The 19,467-nt window shown below is 57.0% G+C and overlaps 1 protein-coding gene across 1 annotated transcript in view; it reads left to right on the top strand.

Annotated features, from left to right (window-relative positions):
* The window catches only part of GDPD5 (glycerophosphodiester phosphodiesterase domain containing 5), a 67,843-nt gene extending 49,732 nt beyond the window's left edge, over positions 1-18,111 (top strand). The window contains exons 6-18 of the mRNA XM_040964441.1: positions 152-211; positions 6,215-6,313; positions 6,420-6,513; positions 6,743-6,888; positions 8,976-9,058; positions 9,862-10,012; positions 10,405-10,623; positions 11,226-11,383; positions 11,607-11,754; positions 13,146-13,228; positions 13,643-13,657; positions 15,655-15,767; positions 17,284-18,111. Coding sequence (XP_040820375.1) covers positions 152-211; positions 6,215-6,313; positions 6,420-6,513; positions 6,743-6,888; positions 8,976-9,058; positions 9,862-10,012; positions 10,405-10,623; positions 11,226-11,383; positions 11,607-11,754; positions 13,146-13,228; positions 13,643-13,657; positions 15,655-15,767; positions 17,284-17,432 — 1,518 coding nt within the window. The 3' untranslated portion in view covers positions 17,433-18,111. The remainder of the gene's footprint in view (positions 1-151; positions 212-6,214; positions 6,314-6,419; positions 6,514-6,742; positions 6,889-8,975; positions 9,059-9,861; positions 10,013-10,404; positions 10,624-11,225; positions 11,384-11,606; positions 11,755-13,145; positions 13,229-13,642; positions 13,658-15,654; positions 15,768-17,283) is intronic.
* The last annotated feature ends 1,356 nt before the right edge of the window (positions 18,112-19,467 follow it).

Genomic DNA, 19,467 nt, shown 5'->3' with positions numbered 1-19,467 from the left:
AGCAGCTGGAAGAGGCTGGATAGGGTGTTCCATCACCTGTGGGGAGGGCTGCTAACTCTACCCTGCCTGGGCCTGGGGCAGCAACAGTGGGGAGAAGGGCATGCAGAGCCCTGGAGGAGGCCTGACTGTCCCCGCTTGGGGCCCTCCTCAGGTCCTCGCACTATGTCACATCGCCGTGGGGCAGCAGATGAACCTACACTGGTTGCACAAGGTAAGGGCACCTGCTTGGAGCTGGGACGGGGAAAGGAGTGGCGTGGACATGGACGCGTCAACCCTCTCCTGGTCTCCTGCTGTGACTGTGATGTGTTTAATAGTTGTGGGCCAGGCCTGCGCCTCCTCTCTCAGCCCTCCCAGCAACCTGACAGATGTAGGGGACTGTGATCATCCCATTTTGCAGTCAGAAAGACTGACATACAGAGAAGTTAAGGATCTTGCCAGGGGTTTCCCAGTTCAGGTATGGAAAGTTCAAGATTCAAGCTCTGGGAGATGGCAGTAACAGGCAATCTAAGCTAGCCTGAAACCAGGAGCCAGGAACTCCATCGTGGCCTTCCAGAGGGGCGTCAGGGGCCAAGTGCTTAAGTCATCCTCCGCTGCCTTCCCAAACAGGTTAGCAGGGAGCTGGACCAGAAGTGATATAATTGAGATTTGAACCTGCACTTCAATACCTAGGGTGCTAGCCCGCAAAGTAATGGCTTAACCCACTCCGCTGTGCTGGCTCCAGTGAGCCCTTTCTAAGACCCTGAGGTTGGCGCAGGCCTTGTGGCCCACCCAGCAGGCTAACCGTCCTCTAGGGATGTCCACATTCATAGCAGAGCACGGACTCAAGCGCGGGCTTCTCCGCTTCCAATCTTGCTCCCTGCTAGTGCACTCCCTGTGATGGCCCCGGTAGCCAAGTTCCTCCCATCCTCATGGGAGATCCTGATGGAGTTCCGACCCCTCTGGCTCCTGCCTTTCACCTGGCCCAGTCCTGGCTTGTGTGGCCATTGGGGGAACAAAATAGTAGATAGCTTTCTCCTCTCTGTGTGTCATTGTGCTTTTCTAGCAAATGAGCCTTTAAATACAGTGTTAATGTGACTAAGTCATTCTCACTTAAAACCTCTTATGCCACAGCCATTGCTACCAGGAGCGAGTCTGAAGCAGTGGGGAATGTGCTTCCTGCCAGAGGGGAGACACGGAACAGGAAGCAGAAGAGGGGCCAGGGGACCTGGGATTGGGCTGCATGACACAGGAGGGGTCATCAGAGGCAGGGTAATCAAGTAGGCTTGGAGCCTGAAAGGAGTGAGGTGCAGGCAGCAGCCCAGGGTCACTTCCTGCCTCCCTCCTGCTGGTCTCTGCCTTGGAGTCTCCTCGGGGAGGCCCTGCCTTCCCCCAGCTGCCAAGCTGACATTTGAAAGCTCTGTGCCACCTGGCACCTCGGCACTGGGGCTGGCACTCGCTGTGGCCACCTTCTGGGGCCCTGGCCAGCTCCCAGCAGGTCAGGTCCCATGGTTTGATCCTGGTGGCGCGGCACAGGCAGTCAGCCAGAGGGGGGATCCATATGGGGAGTCAGATCCTGGCAGCTCCGCAGCTGCCTGCTGCCCAGGGGCCAGGCCCGCTTCCTACTGCCCACATGGAGATCCTGGCAGGAGGGAGCTCGGGGCAGAACTGACCACAGGGCACATTTCAGGACACCCTCACTCTCTGTCCTCATTCCAGCCTTGTCATTTGACTCTGAGAGTCTCAGGGATGCTTATTCTTTCTTATTGGCTTCTGTTCCTGCTAGACTACCTGATACCTTGTTCACAAGCCCGAGGACACCACGCCATTGTCCTCAGCCTCTTGGCAAAGTGGTTAAGAATCGATGCGTTGCTCATTTTGCTTGCAATGCAACCAGTAACTTACATCCTCTGTTTTACCCTAAATGAAATTCTCGGAGTTGCTTCTTCTCCTTGGGGGGAGTTAGGAGAACCCCTGTGCATGCTCCCAATCCTCACCTGTGCAGCCATCCTTGCCTGGGAGCTGTTGGCCAGTGTCCTGACTTGTGTCCATCTCCTGGGGAACAGGCCACCCCTTGGCTTTGTATCTGTTTCAAGAGATATTCATTTATTTTAAAAGAGTTACAGAGAATGAGGAGAGAGAGAGGGGTCTTCCATCTGCTGGTTTACTCCCTTAGATGGCTGCAATGGCCAGTCCACAAGGGGACAGGGGCCCAAGCACCTGGGCCATTCTCTGCAGCCTTCCCAGGCACATTAGCAGGGGGCTGGATCAGAAGTGGAGAAGCTAGGGCCCGGCAGCGTGGCCTAGTGGCTAAAGTCCTCACCTTGAACGCCCCGGGATCCCATATGGACACCAGTTCTAATCCCGGCAGCTCCACTTCCCATACAGCTCCCTGATTGTGGCCTGGGAAAGCAGTCGAGGATGGCTCAAAGCCTTGGGACCCTGCACCCGTGTGGGAGACCAGAAGAAGTTCCTGGATCCTGGCTTCGGATCAGCATAGCATCGGCCGTTGCGCTCACTTGGGGAGTGAATCATTGGATGGAAGATCTTCCTCTATGTCTCTCCTCCTCCTCTCTGTATATCTGACTTTCCAATAAAATAAAATAAATCTTTTAAAAAAAAAAAAAAAACAAGAAGTGGAGAAGCTGGGGCTTGAACCAAAGCCCATATGAGTTGCAGGGACCGCAGGTGGGAAACTTCTTCACCTTTCTTGGTTTTAAGTGATGGGCTGTGTTCAGCATCTCCTGGGTGAGTCAACTGTTCTCTCTCATCTCTGTCTCTCCAGACCTCTTTCTCTTGCCATGGAATCTGCCTTGTGCTCATGACTTCTTAGGTCTTCATATGTTTGGGATGTTGGTCCCTGGCTCATTTTTAAGATTTATTGATTTTTATTTTTATTGCAAAGTCAGACATGTGGGTGCAGGGTCCCAAGGGTTTGGGCCCTCCTCGACTGCTTTCCCAGGCCACAAGCAGGGAGCTGAATAGGAAGCTGGGCTGCTGGGTTAAAACTGGTGCCCATATGGGATCCCAGCGCATTCAAAGCAATGACTTTAGCTTCAAGGTTACTGCACTGGGCCCTGTCCCTGATTCATGAGTACAGACAATTCCTCCCAGTTTATTAGTCATCATTTGTAATCTGCCTATACTTTGCCACAGGGATTTAAAAAAAAATCCCAAAGTATTTGAATCCATCATCCATCAGAAAGGTCTTTCCTACCCCAAGACTGAAAATCTGTAGGCTATCATTTATAGTAATTAAGTTTTCACTTTTATAAGCACTTAAGTCTTTTTTGTTTTTCAAATTACTTTGTGGTCTTCCTTTGTTCCCACACATTTTCTTGGTGAAGAACATCTTCAGACACTCCAGAGGCCAGGCACATCCCCCATCCCTCGTCCTTCCCCAAGGAGGGATCCAAACACGATCCAGGGAAGGCCTGCACCTGCACATCCGGCGCCCCTCCCCCAGCCACAGCCCCAGCTGGACAGAAAGCCCAGGCCGAGAGGGAGGCTGTCTCCACCAGGCTCCTGGGGTGGGACTTGGCCTTCCAGGTCACATTTAAGGAAATGGGCTGTGCTGTCACCAGTGCTTGAGGACACCAGGTTTGAGGAGGGCAGGGGAAATCCCCAGGCAAAAAGCAATTAAGCTTGCTGCCCACCAAGCCCGGCACTAATGACATTTTCAGTTGTGTTGGGCTATGAGGAATCAGCTTTATTGCCAGCATTTCCAGCGGCGTTTATTCTGAGGAGTACATGAAACGACCCTTCAGAGACCTTCATGGTCTCCCAGCAGCAGCAGTAGCACTGTGCGGGTGCCGGTTTGGAGGCGGCAGCTAAAGAGTGTGTTCTTAGGACCCCAGCTGCCTGACAGGGACAGGAGGCACCCCCTGGGCCCGGCTCAGTCACTGGAGGTCCTCTAGGCCCACTATCCCCAGCAAAGGCCTTGCAGCTGGAAAAAGGAATGTGGGGACCCTGGTGGTGGGGAGAACGGCTTGGGGGAGGCAGGGAGGCCAGGTCCTCCTGGGGAATTTCAAGGGGCCTGAGTGTGGCAGCACAGAAGTATGTCCTGGGCACTGGAGGGGCAGGGCTGGTGGTGTGCAGGTGGGGGGAGGGGCCAGAGCTGGGGAACCAGAAACCTGAGATTATTATTTTTTAATTTTAGATTTACTTCTTTATTACTGGAAAGGCACAGTTACAGGGCGAGTTCAATGGCATAGCAGGCTAATCCTCTGCTAATAAACACCAGCATCCCATATGGGTTCTGGTTGGTGTCCAGGCTGTTGCACTTCTGATCCAGCAGAGGAAGTTCCAAAGCCTCGCAGTTGGGAAGCAGGTCCTGGCTCCCAGGTTCGGATCAACTCAGCTCTGGCAATTACAGCCATTTGGGGAATGAATCAGTGGATAGGAGGCCTCTCTCTCTCTTCCCTGTAAAAACCTGCCTTTCAAATAAAAATAAATACACCTTTTTTACTTTTATTTTTGATGCTTACACAGTTGATCACGGTGGGAAAGGTCGAGGATTAGGGGAAAGCAGGTGAGGCCACTGTTTCCAGATTTCCCCTTCTTCCTGTATCTCGGGGAAGGGGAGAAATAAGGGGAGACGCCACACGCAGTCTCCCAATGGATCCACACCCAGGGATGGGAAACAGCCACTGGATGTCACCCCAGGGGCTCTATGAGGAGCGTGCTCTGAGGGTTCCACTCGACTGGTTTCTTTTCTTTTCTTTTTTTTTTTTTTTTTAAAGATTTATTTTATTTTATTGGAAAGTCAGATATACAGAGAGGAGGAGAGACAGAGAGGAAGATCTTTCGTCCGATGTTTAACTCCACAGGTAGCACAACGGCCGATGCTATGCTGATCCGAAGCCAGTATCCAGGAACTTCTTCCGGGTATCCCACACGGGTGCAGGGTCCCAAGGCTTTGAGCCGTCCTCGACTGCTTTCCCAGGCCACAAGCAGGGAGCTGGATGGGAAGTGGAGCTGCCGGGATTAGAACCGGTGTCCATATGGGATCCCAGTGCATTCAAGGTGAGGACTTTAGCCGCTAGGCCACACCGCCGGGCCCGACTGGTTTCAATAGTTCTGAAACGCTGTTGACCTCACTGATCCAAGGATGAGAAAATTTTTCCAAGATCCATTGGCTGACATAGTCCATCCCAGAGTCTCCATTCACCGAGATATTTGCTGCAAAATAAGTAAATATCAAAAGGGTGGGGAAAAAGGGAAGGTAGTTAGAGAAGTCTCAGAGATCTTCCATCTGCTGATTCACTCCCCACGTGGCCACAATGGCCAGAGCTGAGCCAATCCGAAGTCAGGAGCCAGGAGCTTCTTCCAGGTTTCCCACATGGGTACAAGGTCCCAAGGCTTCGGGCCATCCTCTGCTGCTTTCCTTGGTTACAAGCAGGGAGCTGGATATTACATGGGACCACTGGGACATGAACCACCACCCACATGGGATCCTGGCACATGCAAGGTGAGGATTTAGCTACTCGGTCATTGCACTGGGCCTCTGAGCATATTTTTAAAAAATCATTTGAAAGCCAGAGCCAGAGAGAGTGAGGAAGGGAGGGAGGGAGAAAGATCATAAGAAAATACTTTTCCATTAACTGGTTTACTTCCTAAATGGTCATAACAGCCAGGATTGGGCCGGGTCAAAACCTGGAGCTGTGTGGACACAGGGATCCAAGAATTTATGCCTTCCAGGCATGTTAGCAGGGAGCTGGATCAGAAGCAGAGCAGCTGGGACTCTAACCAGCCTTCCAGCGTCAGGGGCAGCAGCTCAGTCTCTGTTTCATCCTCAGAGAGCTTTGCCCTCCGGAGATGACCACCCCCCTCCAACGCCCTGTGCTCCAGCACAGCTGTGACCTGGCTTCTGCAGCACAGGCTGCAGGTCGGTGGCCACCGAGGCTGGGTTGGGCTAGGCAAGCCTTGAGACCTCAACCAAAGCCCTGGCTCCAGGTGCCTGCCAAGGCCGTTTGCCTCTCTCCTACCAGAGGACAGGATTTTGCCTACAAGGTGGCTGGGAGGCCCTGACAGGGCCATGGAGTGGCCTGCACCTACCTACCTCTTTCACTGTCTGTTCCCTCCTTAGCTGTGCTTTCTTCTCCCATCCCCCCACCATGCCAACTGTCTTTGGTCCCTCCCTCTGCCAACACATTCCATTCCCTCTTACCTCTCCCATCACACTGGACACCCTCCCTCCTGTTCTAACCCGCTGTCTGGTGCCTCTCCCCCCTCCCAGATAGGGCTGGTGATCATCCTGACTTGCACAGTGGTGGCCGTGGCCACTGTGGCGCAGCTGTGGGAGGACGAGTGGGAGGTGCTGCTCATCTCCCTGCAAGTGAGTGCGGCCATGTGGCTCTGTGCCGGTCAAGGCCAGGGAGGGGGCAGGGACCCCCAGGGGCCTGCACATGGAAACTACAGGGTGTCCCCCTCTCCGTGTGCAGGGCACCGCACCCTTCCTGCACGTGGGGGCCCTGGCCGCCACCACTGCCATCTCCTGGATTGTGGCAGGACTGTTTGCCAGGGCAGAACGTGCCTGTGAGTATAACTGGACAGACAGGGGCCTGCCCTTCCAGCCCGTGGGAGCACCAGTGCTGCCTGAGCCGGCTCACAGAGGACCCCTTCCCTGCCCCCTCCCCACTGCCCTCCCTGGTCACTGAATGTGCTGGTCGGGTGGAGGCGGAGTCAAGTCTGTCCCTGCCAGTCCTCCCGGGTAGGGCAGGCAGGAACCCACCAGGTCACCAGGTGGCCTGCCCTGTGTCTGCAGCCTCGCAGGTGACCATTCTCTGCACTTTCTTCACCGTGGTCTTCCTGCTCTACCTGGCCCCTCTCGCCATCTCCTCTCCCTGCATCATGGAAAAAAAGGACCTGGGTCCCAAGCCCGCCCTCATCGGCCACCGCGGGGCCCCCATGGTGAGTGGCATGGTGGACAGGGCAGGTGGGAGCAGCTGCCGCTCTGAGGATTAGAGGTGAGTGAGGTGGCACAGCACTAGCCACAGTCCCCAGGTATCTGGTGGAAAGGATCTGGAAAGCTTGGATGGGCCTGGATCTTGAAGAGCTTGGGTGCAGCGTGGGACCGGCTGTGAAAGTGAGCAGCTGGAGAGAGAAGAAGGAGTAGAGTCAGCGCCCTGCAGCACCCAGGGACCCCACGGAAGAGGGCAGGCTCGGCCCCTGGCATCGTCTCTGTGCCTGGTTCCCTCACTGTGCAGCCTGGGAACAGTGCCGGGATGTGCTGGGGGGTGCAAGCGGGACCTAGCATGCAACGTGCCAGGATACATCACCTCCTGCCTCACACCCCACATGTCAAAGTAAGGGTTGCACATTAACATTTCCTCTCTGGACCCAGGCACTCCACCCATGGGGTGGCACGTACCAGCTATACCACCAGGGGAAGTCCCACAGCATCACTGGGCTTCCTGTGGTAGTGGCTGCATCCCCCATAATCACTGCCCTGATGGGCTGCCGAGCACCCTGGAAGCCCCTCCTCCAATGCACAGGGTGGGTGTTACTGTCCTGGTGAGACACAAGGCAACCACCCCTTAGCCAGACCCTGCAGCCTTCCCACCAAGCCTGCGCTGGCCCAGCTCTCCATCCTCCCAGTCAGCCAGCAGGATCTGGGTTTTGGGTCTGTTTTGCCTTGTGCTGCCTGCACTGCCAGCTGTGATGTGGAAGGAGTTAGAAGGAAGTGCCTGGAGGTGGGGGTGGTGCCATCCTTTTGAGGAGGGGCCTTGAGATGACCCCACCCCTGGAACTCAGCCTGCCCTTCACACCTGCCCCCCATAGGGAGCCAGGCGAGTGGAGAACCCCACACATGGGTGTACAAGGCTGGCTGGGGGCACAGCTCTCGGTAGAGCCCCAAGTTTAGCTGGAGAGAAGGAGGGTCAGCTTCCGTGCCCTCTCCAAAAAACTGGCTCCTAACCCAAGGAAGTGCCTAGCCTGTATATAGAAGCTTCCAGAAACTGCACAGCCCCTCCTCAGTGTCTGTGAACCCATGTTGGGGACCGTCAGGATGGTGGTGTTCACAGGGAGATGGACAGGAGCTCCACAGCCCTGCTCCCTGAAGGTGGGTGGGTGGGGGTGCTTCACTGTGCTAGGACACAAGAAGCATGTCCTGCTCCCTCAGCTCGAGTCTGCTCTGCCCTGGAGAGGGGACGAAAGGAACTTACATTATGGGAACCCCACTCTGTGCCAGGCTCTGGGCCAGGGTCTTAACGCCCAGCACATCCCCTGTACGACTGATGACGTCAGCCCATTTTCTAATAAAGCACTAGAGACCTCCAGGTGCCATCAGGAAGTGGAGCCAGGGACTCACTTCCCAGAGAGGAGAGGAACTCAGGAAAACAGAGCCTGGGTGAGAGTGCTTTGACCACAGGCCTTTCAGGAGAGTCTGCCCTCCCTCCCCCCATTCTTCATCCTCATGCCTGGTCTTAGCCCTGGCCTTGGTCTGGTGCTGCCCCTCAGTGGCAGTAAAGGGTATGACAGGTCCTCTGAACTCTGAAAAGGGGACCCTAGCACCCTGGGTCAGAAGCTAGGGAAAATGTGGCCCACAAAAGGGAGAGCTGCACACAGGGGCACACAGCTAGTGAACAGTAGGGGCGGGGCTGCAGCCAGGATCTTCCGAACCGTCTATTAGATTGCCATCTATTAAGCACTTTCTGTGTGACCTGAGAGGGAGGGAGGGAGGTGGTGGTGTCAGGTTTGCGCGATAGAAGGGGTGCAAGCTTCTCTCTGAACCTCATTCTCCACATTCACCCCCTCCTGTGCTCCAGGATCTCCCATGAGCCTGAAACTCTGCATGCAGGCAGACTGTAAGAAGGTTCCCCCCACACCCCAACACACACAGTCTAGTTCAACACCTAGACTGCATTAGGTTCTGCTAAAACAACAGAATCAGCATGGGAACACTGCCCTCTGCATCCCCTGCCCCCAGGACTGCCCACTGGCTGGGCAGGGTGGCCTCCATTGAACCCTGGGTCTTCCCTGCCATCCTCTGTCCCCAGCTGGCTCCAGAACACACGCTGATGTCCTTCCGGAAGGCCCTGGAACAGAAGCTGCATGGGCTGCAGGCTGATGTCACCATCAGGTAGGTGTTAGGGAGGGGAGGGGAAGCAGGGAAGACGGCAGCTCTCCTCCACCTCACAGCACCCACGCCTGGGCCCTTGCTGCTGGCACCCCAGACCCCAGGGCCTCAGAGATGGGTCGGGAGGAGCTGTGGCTCAGCCATGGCAGGACAGGTGCCCTGTTCCTGGAAGGATAAGAAGGGAGAAAAAGAACAGATGCTCTTGGTTCAAGAAGGGGTGGGCTGGAGCTCGGGTACCCCGCCACAGACATGCTCAGAGCAGCATGGCGCTGCATGGCGGTGTTCACACAGGCTCCAGGGGCAGACGAGCAGAGGCAAGGATGCTGCTGAGACCTCACTAAAGCATAGCTGCCTGTCCACTAGCAGAAAAGGTCCCCTGTAAGAATGGAACAGGGGTGGGGAACAGGTTGTGCACTGCTGAAGGTGAGCAGTGGACATGAGGACACTGTCAGAACTGCATGTCTCACCACATTCTAGTGTCAGGAATGCACCCTGGGGCACTTTACACACTGGGGTCTCCAGCAGTCCTGGTGAGGGACAGGTGGGGCAGCATGAGTCCAAGGGGGCCGCGTCGACACTGCCCTTATCATGGTATCACCCGGTTGTGGTTCCAAGCCAGATGCACCCCTCTCTCTGGCTGCACCTACCTTCCAGGGTTGTCAACTCTATTTCCACATGGCCCACCAGCTACTGCTATTGCCTTCCCCATGCCAATGGGGAGCCCATAGCCCTGAGAGGGTGTGTGTGGGTGGGTGCAGAGGTGAGCCCTGGTCAGGGTGACACAGCTGCTGGCCACCTCCCTACAGCCTGGACGGTGTGCCCTTCCTCATGCATGACACCTCGCTGCGGCGCACGACGAATGTGGAGCAGGAGTTCCCGGAACTGGCCCGCCGGCCAGCCGCCATGCTCAACTGGACCATCCTGCAGCGGCTCAACGCTGGCCAGTGGTTCCTGAAGGTCTGGCTGTGCCCAGCCCCCGTGTGAAGCACATGCCCCAGCCAGGCTAGTTAGCGACCGCCCCTGGGCCCCTGGCACAGCAACCCAGGCCCAGATCCCATGCTTGTCTCTGCTGTCCCAGGCGTGTCTTCCTCATTAGGAAGGGCTGGTGTTGGTGGCGGTAGAGCCGTGAGCGCTCTAACACCTGAGGGTAGGAAAGAGAAGGAGGTACCTGCTGGTGTCTTCCTGCCACTGCCTACCCCCTGGGGAAGCAGGCTGTGGGGCACCAGCAGCCATGATGGCCCAGAATTCCCCACGTTTGAGAGCCAGGAAGGCACAGGGCAGGATCAGGGTGGAGGAATAGGGGGCCAAAGGGCTGTTGACATGGCCATGTATGGTCCCGCCTCTGCCAGACTGACCCCTTCTGGACAGCCAGCTCCCTGTCACCCACTGATCAAAGGGAGGCCCAGAACCAGTCCATCTGCAGCCTGGCAGAGCTCCTAGAGCTGGTCAAGGGCAACGCCACATTGCTGCTGAGCCTGCGGGAGCCACCTCGGGAGCACCCATTCCGCAGCAGCTTCCTCAACATCACACTGGACGCCCTATTGCGCTCTGGCATCCCCCAGCACCAGGTGAGGCCACACTTGCCATGTTACAGCCATGCACCCTGGCCTCCCCGGCTGGGGACAACAAAATCCTGTGACACACACGGGGGTAGGAGTGGGGCCCGGCTCTGGTCCCTTCCTCCCTTGGGACCAAAGGAATCAGACCCTTTTTTAATTTTTTGAAGATTGATTTATTTGAAAATCAGAGCTATGGGGCAGAATGGGAAGGGTGGAAGAGCTCTTCCACTACTGGTTCACTCCCTTAAGTGTCCAGGCCAAAGCAAGGAGCTGCTTCTGCATTTCCCACATAGATGGCAGGAACCCAAACAGATCATCCCCCACTGCTCTCCCAGGTGCATTATCAGGAAGCTGGACCAGAAGTGGACCAGCCAGTACTTGAACCAGCACCCATACGGGTAAAGCAGACAGCAGCTTTATCCACTGAGCCACAGTGCTGGCCCCTGGACACTAACTCACGCCAGCACCCTGGATACTGTAGTGTCATGAGCACACTTGGAGGGAAGCGTCCCCTGATCATGTGTCAGCTGAGCTTTCGCTGTGGATGGATCCCATCTCAGCAACCTGAGCCCTGTATGTATGTATACTAGAATGTTCTCTCCTGCCTGCAGGTCATGTGGCTGCCCAACAGGCAGCGGCCCCTGGTGCGCAAGGTGGCACCCGGCTTCCAGCAGACATCGGGCTCCAAGGAGGCCATTGCCAGCCTGCGCAAGGGTCACATCCAGTGGCTGAACCTGCGCTACACTCAGGTGTCCGGCCAGGAGCTCAGGTGCCCCCCTACCCCTGCCCCAGGCTCACCCAACTGAGCACGCAGGGCCTGGAGACGCGAGGGCGAGAGCGCCCCTGAGCAGGCCTGGGTATTGTGCCTGAGCGTGGTCTCCCTCCGGGCTCAGCTGGGAGGGCAGTGTGAGGTGGGCTGAGGAGGGACCATGCCTCGCAGGCAGGCTCCCCGCCGGGGCTCAGCCTGTCCACTGCCCCACCCCGGTCCCCAGGGATTATGCAGCCTGGAACCTCAGTGTGAACCTCTACACTGTCAACGCGCCCTGGCTCTTCTCTCTGCTGTGGTGTGCAGGGGTCCCCTCCGTCACCTCCGACAACTCCCACGCCCTGTCCCAAGTCCCTTCCCCACTCTGGATCATGGTAAGCTGGAAAACATTTTTAAATTGAGGATTTTCTTTTTTTGCCCCCATTTTACTTGAAAGGTAGTTAGCAAGTGTGTGCACACTTCTGTGTGCTGGTTCATACCCCGAATGGCTGCACCAGCTGGCAGCTGAACCAGGAGCCTGGCATTCCATCTGGGTCATCCCCACGGGTGGCAGGCAGCCCGAGTGCTGGAGCTGTCTTGTGCTGCTCACCCAGGGGGAGAAGCCAAGACTTAGTCACCACACTGTGACGTGGGATGTGGACACCTCAGGTGCGTTTGGTGTTCCTGCTGCACCCTGAGGTGGGAGATTGCTGGGGGGCTGGTGTGGAGTGGTTTGTGCCCTGGCCTTGTCACTTAGCCAGCCTTACTCTTGGGCCCTTATTGGTAAGGTCTAGGGTTGGGAGAGTCCTGGCTGGTGTGTGGGGTGCGCTCGAGGCATGAGGACTTTCCTGGCCTCTGGAGTCTATGCCAAGGTGGCTGAGCATGAAACCCAGAGAAGCATCGCTGGCAGGGCCTTGGTGGGCAGAGAGCTCCATGGGGTTTCCGACAGGGTTGGGAGGTGTTGATTATGATTTGTCTGAAAGACTCGAAGGCTGCTGGGGAGGGCAGGTAAGACTGGGACACAAAGGGAATGTTATCGCCTGCTCCAGGACACCAGCAGAGCCACGGTGCGGCTGGCTGCTGTGCACTGGTACGCCCTGCTTAGACCTTGGGGCCTGGGAGCCCGTGGCCTCTACTCACCCCACCCTTAAGGACACAGAAGGCAGGTGGAGGGCATCCTTAGGGCTGACTGTACCAGTGTTGATGAGTCAGATCTGAGCTGGGGTTGGCAGGCGAGGGAATGAAGGGGATAACACCTAGGGAAGGAAGGAGGCTAGGGGGATGCCAGAAGGGAGGAGGAAGAGAAAGCGGCCTTCAGATGCTGGAATTCCTGAAAACTCCCTGCAATGAATGGCCTGCCAGCTCAGGGACTGCAACAGTGATGGGGTCATGGGGTTCTGGAGCCACAGGGAGATGGCCCCAGGCCCTTCCCAGTGCTTCCTCTGTGCCCTGGGTGTTTGGGGGTGGTAGTGGTGAGCCCCACAGCTGCAGTCCTCCAGCAGGGGCTTGTGGACGCCTACCCCAAGCAGCTGCCGTACTGTGGCTGCTCCCTGCCATGTCCACAGTGTCTTTGCTTAGCTGGACTTGCTGGAGCAGGCTCTCCAGGCTGCACACACACTGGACAGGTGTGCACATGTGCATGCATACACACACACACATACAAGCATACCCATGCAGTGCCTACCCCTGCCAGCCACCATCGCCAGCTGCTAAGCCACTCCCCAATGGTCATGTGGGTCCTTGGGCCCTGGGCTTGATTGGCGCTGGTCGGGCCCTCTATCTGCAGCCTCCAGAAGAGTACTGTCTCCTGTGGGTGGCCGCTGACCTGATCTCCTTCACCCTCATCGTGGGCATCTTTGTGCTTCAGAAGTGAGTAGGCTCTGACCTGCCCCAGGCCCTGAGTTCGGGGCCCCCGAGAGGCCAGACCCAGGGAAAAGGGTGGTGGACTCCCAGAGGCCCATGGCCAAGCCCTGCCCTGCCCCCGCTATGTGGACTCCCTGGGTTATGGCCTCATGTGGGCTCTGCCCATGTTGCTGATGGCCTTGACTGAGTCCCTGCCCCCCAGCACTCAGCTTCCCCGTGCCCTGTGGACTTCCTGACACACACACACAAGAACAGCAGCTGGGGCTCACGGCTGCAGGGGGAGGTCTGGTTGGGGGGGTTTATTCTTGACTGACGTTCTCTCTGTCCCATCCTGCTCTGATGGCGCATGTCCCTCCTCTTTCTCTCTCCCCCTCTCTCTTCCCCCACTTCCTCTCTCTGCTGCACTCTGGCATGTCACAGCTATCACTTGATCAGGTAATTCTGGTGTGGTCTTCTTCCTCCTCTTGGTCCCTTCTGGCCACTCTCTTTTGCAGTTCCCTCTGAAGCCCTGCCTGGGTCTCCCCTGCCTGCAGCCTCCCTGGCCCTGCGCGTTCCACCTCTGTGTCCCTCCGCGTTCCTTTCTGCTGCCCTTTCTGTGGGTGGGGACAAGTGTCCTATGGCAGGTTCCTGCCCTGGCCCCTCTTGGGCCCTGCCTCAGCACCCATCTCCCAGGAGTCCAGTACCCACCCCCTGCAGGCCCTGCCCTGTCTGTCTCTTCCCTGGGCTCACCTGCATCGCTCACTTTCTTATCTCCACATTGTCCGTGTCTCTCCCCACCCTACTACTTTCTCTCCTGTGTCCTCCACTTTCTGCCTCTGGCTCACACCCCTACTCCTCCTCTCCCACACCAGCCCTTCCCCCCTTCCCCTTGGGATAGGCCCTACAGAGGTGAGCTTCTTGTCCTGGGGCTGGCTGGCTGCACACTGTGGCCTCAACCCTAATTCCCAGCTGAGACCACCATCTTTAGGGATTAGAGCCCCGCCCTTGGTCAGGTGGCTCAGGCCCTCCTGGGTCAGGTGGATTAGCTGGTCACTTATACAAGGATAAAGCTCTCTGGGGGACAAGGCCCAACAAAGGCTACCACTGCCTGCCTCCTCGTACCTGCTCAGTGCAGCCTGGAGTCTCCCACGGCTTGCAGTGTGCAGGGAGGCCAGCCTGTGAAACGATTTGCCATGTGGCACAGCCATGCCTGTGTCACTCTCCTTGGGTGGGGAGGGCGGTGATCAGCAGTGGCCTGATGGGGGAGAAGGCCCTGGCAGCCTCATTCCTCCACTCATTGGCTCACTAAGCAGCCATGCAGGGACTTCCAAAAGTTCATGGAAATAGAATTAAAAGATAAGTCATTTTGCTACCATTTTTAAAATTTCATGTATATAAAGGATCTTCATTAAACTGCATGAAAAAATATTATAAAAGAAACTATGCATGAATTTAAAATCTGTTGCCCCGAAATGTGCTTCTTTTAATTCTACAGACTTTTTGAAGTTTCCTGGTACTTGTCAGGCCACCCTTAAAGCAGGTGTTGGGGTTGATGCTGGGGACACCTCAGTGTGAGACCCAGACACACCTCAAGGACCCGTGGGGCAGTCAGCCCAGCCAGGACGCAGGCATCTTCCCCCAACCCCCTGTTGGCTGCCACCTTGTCTGTCTGCCCTGTCCACCCAGCCACCTGTCTGTCCATTTCTGCAGTCTTGGCTCCTTCCACTCACTCAAGCAGGGTCCAGCTTCCTAGGGAGGAAGCCAGCAGCCTGGATAGGGTGGGTTGTCTAGATCCCAGAAAGAGTCCAAGCTCAGAGACAAGGGTTTTGAGGCTGATCTGGAGGAGCAGAGGCCGCAAAAACCATGCCCTGGGGTGGATACAAGACCTGAGTCCTCCCTGGCCTGTGTTTGGTACACCTCCATGGCTCTGGGCCTTCACCTGTAGCCTGCCCTTGACTCATCCCCCTCCTCTCCATCCTGTCCCACCCATCTTGGCCATCAGAGGGACTCTGCTCCAGCCTGTCCCTCTGCAGTCAGACACCTGGACAGAATAGCAGACAACCCCGTCTGAGTCCCTCTGAGGCCCCTTGCCTTATGAACTTGTAACAGAGCAAAGCCCCACACCTGCCCTCACCTGCTCTCCTTCCCCTCCTCTCTGGGGTTTCCCTCTGGCTCTGCTGCATTAGCTGTCCCTGTGAAACTGCTGTGTGTACCCCAGGGCAGTCATCCCTGCTGAACTTCCCAAATCTGTCCTAGCCCGAGAGCCAAATGTGTAACCAACCCCAAGCCATCTCCCTGGCCCAGGGTATACTACTCAAGGGTTCTGGGGAGGAGGGAGTGAAGGCAGGAGGGCTCTGGCCAGGACTTGGTCAACTGAACTTGGGCCTCAGTTTCCCCACCTGTGCAGCGAGGGGTGGGGAAAGGACCTGATGCCCACGGGGCCCTCCCTGCAGGTGGCGCCTGGGTGGTATCCGGAGCTACAACCCGGAGCAGATCATGCTGAGTGCTGCGGTACACAGGAGCAGCCGGGATGTCAGCATCATGAAGGAGAAGCTCATCTTCTCAGGTGCGTGGTCCACAGCGGGGCTGAGGCGGCAGCATCCGCTGATGTGCATGCATATTCACACTTAGGTAAGGGCACAGGTGAACGCAAACCTATCTGGCTCAACCCGCACCCCTCCACACGTGCACACACACACAGACATACCTCCCATGCACAGCCATCAGCTGCCTATCCCCGTGTGGCATCAGTGGTAGGCAGGGTGTCAGGGCAGGGCCAGGTCAGAGGAACCTGTTTTGAAGCCCACCCCGCTTATCCAGCTCATACACAAACCCCACAGGTGTTCATTTCCACTCCTCTTCACTGCCAGTCCCTGATGGCATGACCGGTCTAGTGGAGAAGACAGCTGTGTAAACCAAGACATGCAAAACTGGGGTGTCACAGAGCTCTCCAGAAAGGGGAGACTAGGGACAGAGGGGGCCACTGGAGCTTCCTGGGATGGTGAGGGAGGGTGTGGGTGACTGACAGGGCAGTGGGCATGAGGAGAGGTGCTGCAAGCAGGAGCTGAGACGGCCTTCCACACCATTCCTCAGGCTGAGCTCCCACGCAACAGACCCTCCCAGAGCTCCTGTCCTGTGCCCAGCACCCTATCCTGGAGGTGCTGGGTACAATCAGGGCAGAGGAAAGCAGGTGCTGCCGCCCTGATGGCTATGGCTGCCCGAGAGGCTAAAGAGACACAGATGAGACTTAAGCCAGATTTTACTGACAGTGCAGATCACCCAACCACTGGCTCACTCCACAAATACCCACAACACCCGAGGCTGGGCTAGGCCAGAGACAGAAGCCTGAACCTCAGCCTCGGTCTCCTATATGGGTGGGAGCGCTTTAAGCAGTTAAGTCATCATCCACCTGCTACCTACCAGGGTGCACATTAGCAGGCAGTCAGAATTGCGGGTGGAGCTGTGCACTCTAATAGGTAGTACAGGCATCACAAGTGGTGTCTAAGATTTCTGTTTATGTGAAAGGTAGAGTGACAGACAGGGAAAGGTGCAGAGATCTATTTGCTGGGCTGCTACTTGAATGACCACAATGTCCAGGGCTGGGACATTCCAAAGGCAGGAGCCAGGAACTACATTTGAGTTTTCCATGTGAGTGGCAGGGGTCTGAGTACTTGGAACCATCTGCTGCTGCTTGCCCAGGTACATTAGGAGGAAACCAGCTCGGAGGCAGAACAGCCATGACTTGGTATGGGTGTCCCATACAGGCACTTTGACATAGGATGCTGTTGTCACAAGCTTGACTTGCCAAGCCACAACACCAACTCCTGAGAGTAGTGTCTCAACCACTGCACCAAAAGCCTCCCAGGGACAGATTTTAAGACAGGGAGGTCACTCCCAACGGGGTGGCCAAGCTTAGGGGACAGTGCAGATGGCTTTCTGGGACTGACAGGTGGGGTTCCAGGGACACAGCAAACTGAGGTGAGGTCAGTGGTTCCATCAGAGACAGAGCAGAGCCCTGGGTTTCAGCAGCTTGCTCAGCCTCCTGCTTCCCCCTCACTTGCTGTCTCTCTGCCTCCTCTCAGAGATCAGTGATGGCGTGGAAGTCTCCGATGAGCTCTCTGTGTGTTCGGACAACAGTTACGACACCTATGCCAACAGCTCTGCTACCCCTCTGGGGCCCCGAGGGGGTGGCGGCCGCACCAGGACCCTCACAGACTTGAGTGGGCGTTAACTGAAGACCTGTCTGTCCCAGCTTGGCAACATGCTGGGGGAACCTGGGAGAGCAGACGGGAGAGGATCTGGACTCCCGGTGCTTTGGCAGCTAGCTCCATGGCCTCTCCTGGCATCGGATCCTCCCTAGGTCAGGTCCCCTGCCTCTTGGCTGCCCCGGCGGGCCTGGGGCTTTTTCTAAGAAGTGCAGGGTTTGGGGCCCAGGATCCCTCCCTGCATCTACGCCTGGTTCTCTGGGCTACGGAGGAAAGGATGCTCACTCCGCTGTCCCTCCCCACTCCCGTTCATCTGTCCTGTCCACGCCTACAAGGTGACTGACTTCTCCCATGTGTCCTGCCTCAAGGGCCTGGGCTGGGCCTCTGCCCTCGGTGGCTCTCCCCTCTGGTCAGTCTCAAAGCACAAGGAGGTTTCACCCAGAAGGAAGGCCAGCTGCAGTGGCGTGGCCTCCTCCCAGACTGGCCTTCCGCCCCCATCAGGGCCCTGCCAAGGAGAGGGCCCGAGCCGTGTGCCCCAGGAGCAGCTGATGTGGACAGAGATGCCGAGATCCACAGACTGGGAGACTGCAGCTCCCTGCTGCAGAGTCCACCTGGGACGAGTGTCCTTGGGGCTTGGTCAAGAGTGGGCCTGCAGTGCAGAGAGCCTGTGGGCCTTGGCCAGGACAATTAAAGCTGCCATCTGGACACGTGTTGTGTGTGCGCCGCCAGTGGGAGGGTGGGCCTGGGCATCACTTGAGAATTAACCAGGTTCAAGGATGAACAGGAACATGGCAGGACAGCTAGGCCCCTACTGGAGCAGTGCTGGGCTCAGGAACCCATGTCTTCATACTGTGATGGACCACAATGGGAGAGGGGAGGGGACTGCCCAAGGCCACATGGCTGGGAACAGGCAAAACCAGAATCCCAGCTAGGAATGGCGCCGGAAATAGGGAGGGCTCCTGGGTCTGATGTAGGGAGTGGGGTTAGCAGGCCCCCTTGTGGCCACAGAGGGGCAGTCTAAGCCCCCTGGTGGGGTCGGGGTAGTGGGGGAGCAGGGACAAGCTCTCCATCCAGAGACACCTCTTCCCCTAAACAGGGTTTGTATTTGGACCTGACCTTATGTCCAATACAGTGCGGGCATCTGGGCTGAAAGCCAATAAAGCCCTGGGACCACAGCTGCTCAGCCCCCAGCCCAGTTCCTAATGCTTCTGCCCTCTGTGGGAAAGGGCTGGAGCGGGGGAGGGGGCGCAGGTCAGGGTAGGTCCGTAAGTGGAATCTTGGCCCTCTGAGTCCATTTGGGCTCAGGTGTGTACTGGAGAAAGGTGGGTAGGCTGGCCCCCTAGTCCCAGCCTCTGTTTAACAAATGCTGTGCTTCCAGACCTCTGGCTAATCGTCTCTGGGTCTCAGAGAAGGTGAAGAGCCAGCCTCCTACCAGTGTGGAACCTACCCTGGGCCCCCACATTCCACTCAGGCACAGGGATGCCCCCTCCTCACCTGCTGCTGACCAGCTGAGCCAGTAAAGCCCAGAGACGCAGGGCTGCTTTGCCCTCCCGCAGTGACCCTGGTCTCCTGAGTGTCCTAGCAGGCTGCTAGGACAGGCAAGTGCCAGGGGTCCCTCTCTTTCCTGTTTGGAGGACCAGGGCCCAAGCCATACTCCTACTGGCTTTGAGGAAATCCAGTTCCCTCATAGGCCCCTTGGTCCTTTGTGGAGGGAGGGAGTGTGACCCAGCACCACCCCAGAGCTGCCATGAGCTCACCTGCCCAGCCAGCCCAGTACTGAAGCCAACCCCTCTCTTGACCACTGTGCACACAGTCCATGGGGGACCCCTGCCTCTGGCACCACACGAACCATGAATTAACACACTGTGACACCCACAGCCCAGAGATACAAACCTCTGCCACACACAGAAACAGACTATCACAGAGACTGGGCCACGCAAAGCTGCGCGACATCACGCCTACTGTTCAGCCAGTGCTGGAGCAAGTGAAGGTTCAGAGATGAACAGGAACGTGGCAGGATGTGGCAGAAGCAGGTGAACGACAACCACTAACTGTGGCAGA

The sequence above is a fragment of the Ochotona curzoniae genome, unplaced genomic scaffold (genome assembly GCF_017591425.1).
Source record: "Ochotona curzoniae isolate NIBS_2020 unplaced genomic scaffold, NIBS_Ocur_1.0 scaffold_3223, whole genome shotgun sequence".
NCBI classification, from domain to species: Eukaryota; Metazoa; Chordata; class Mammalia; order Lagomorpha; family Ochotonidae; genus Ochotona; species Ochotona curzoniae.
Note: the sequence above shows the minus strand (reverse complement) of the source record. Positions and strands in the feature narration are given on the sequence as shown.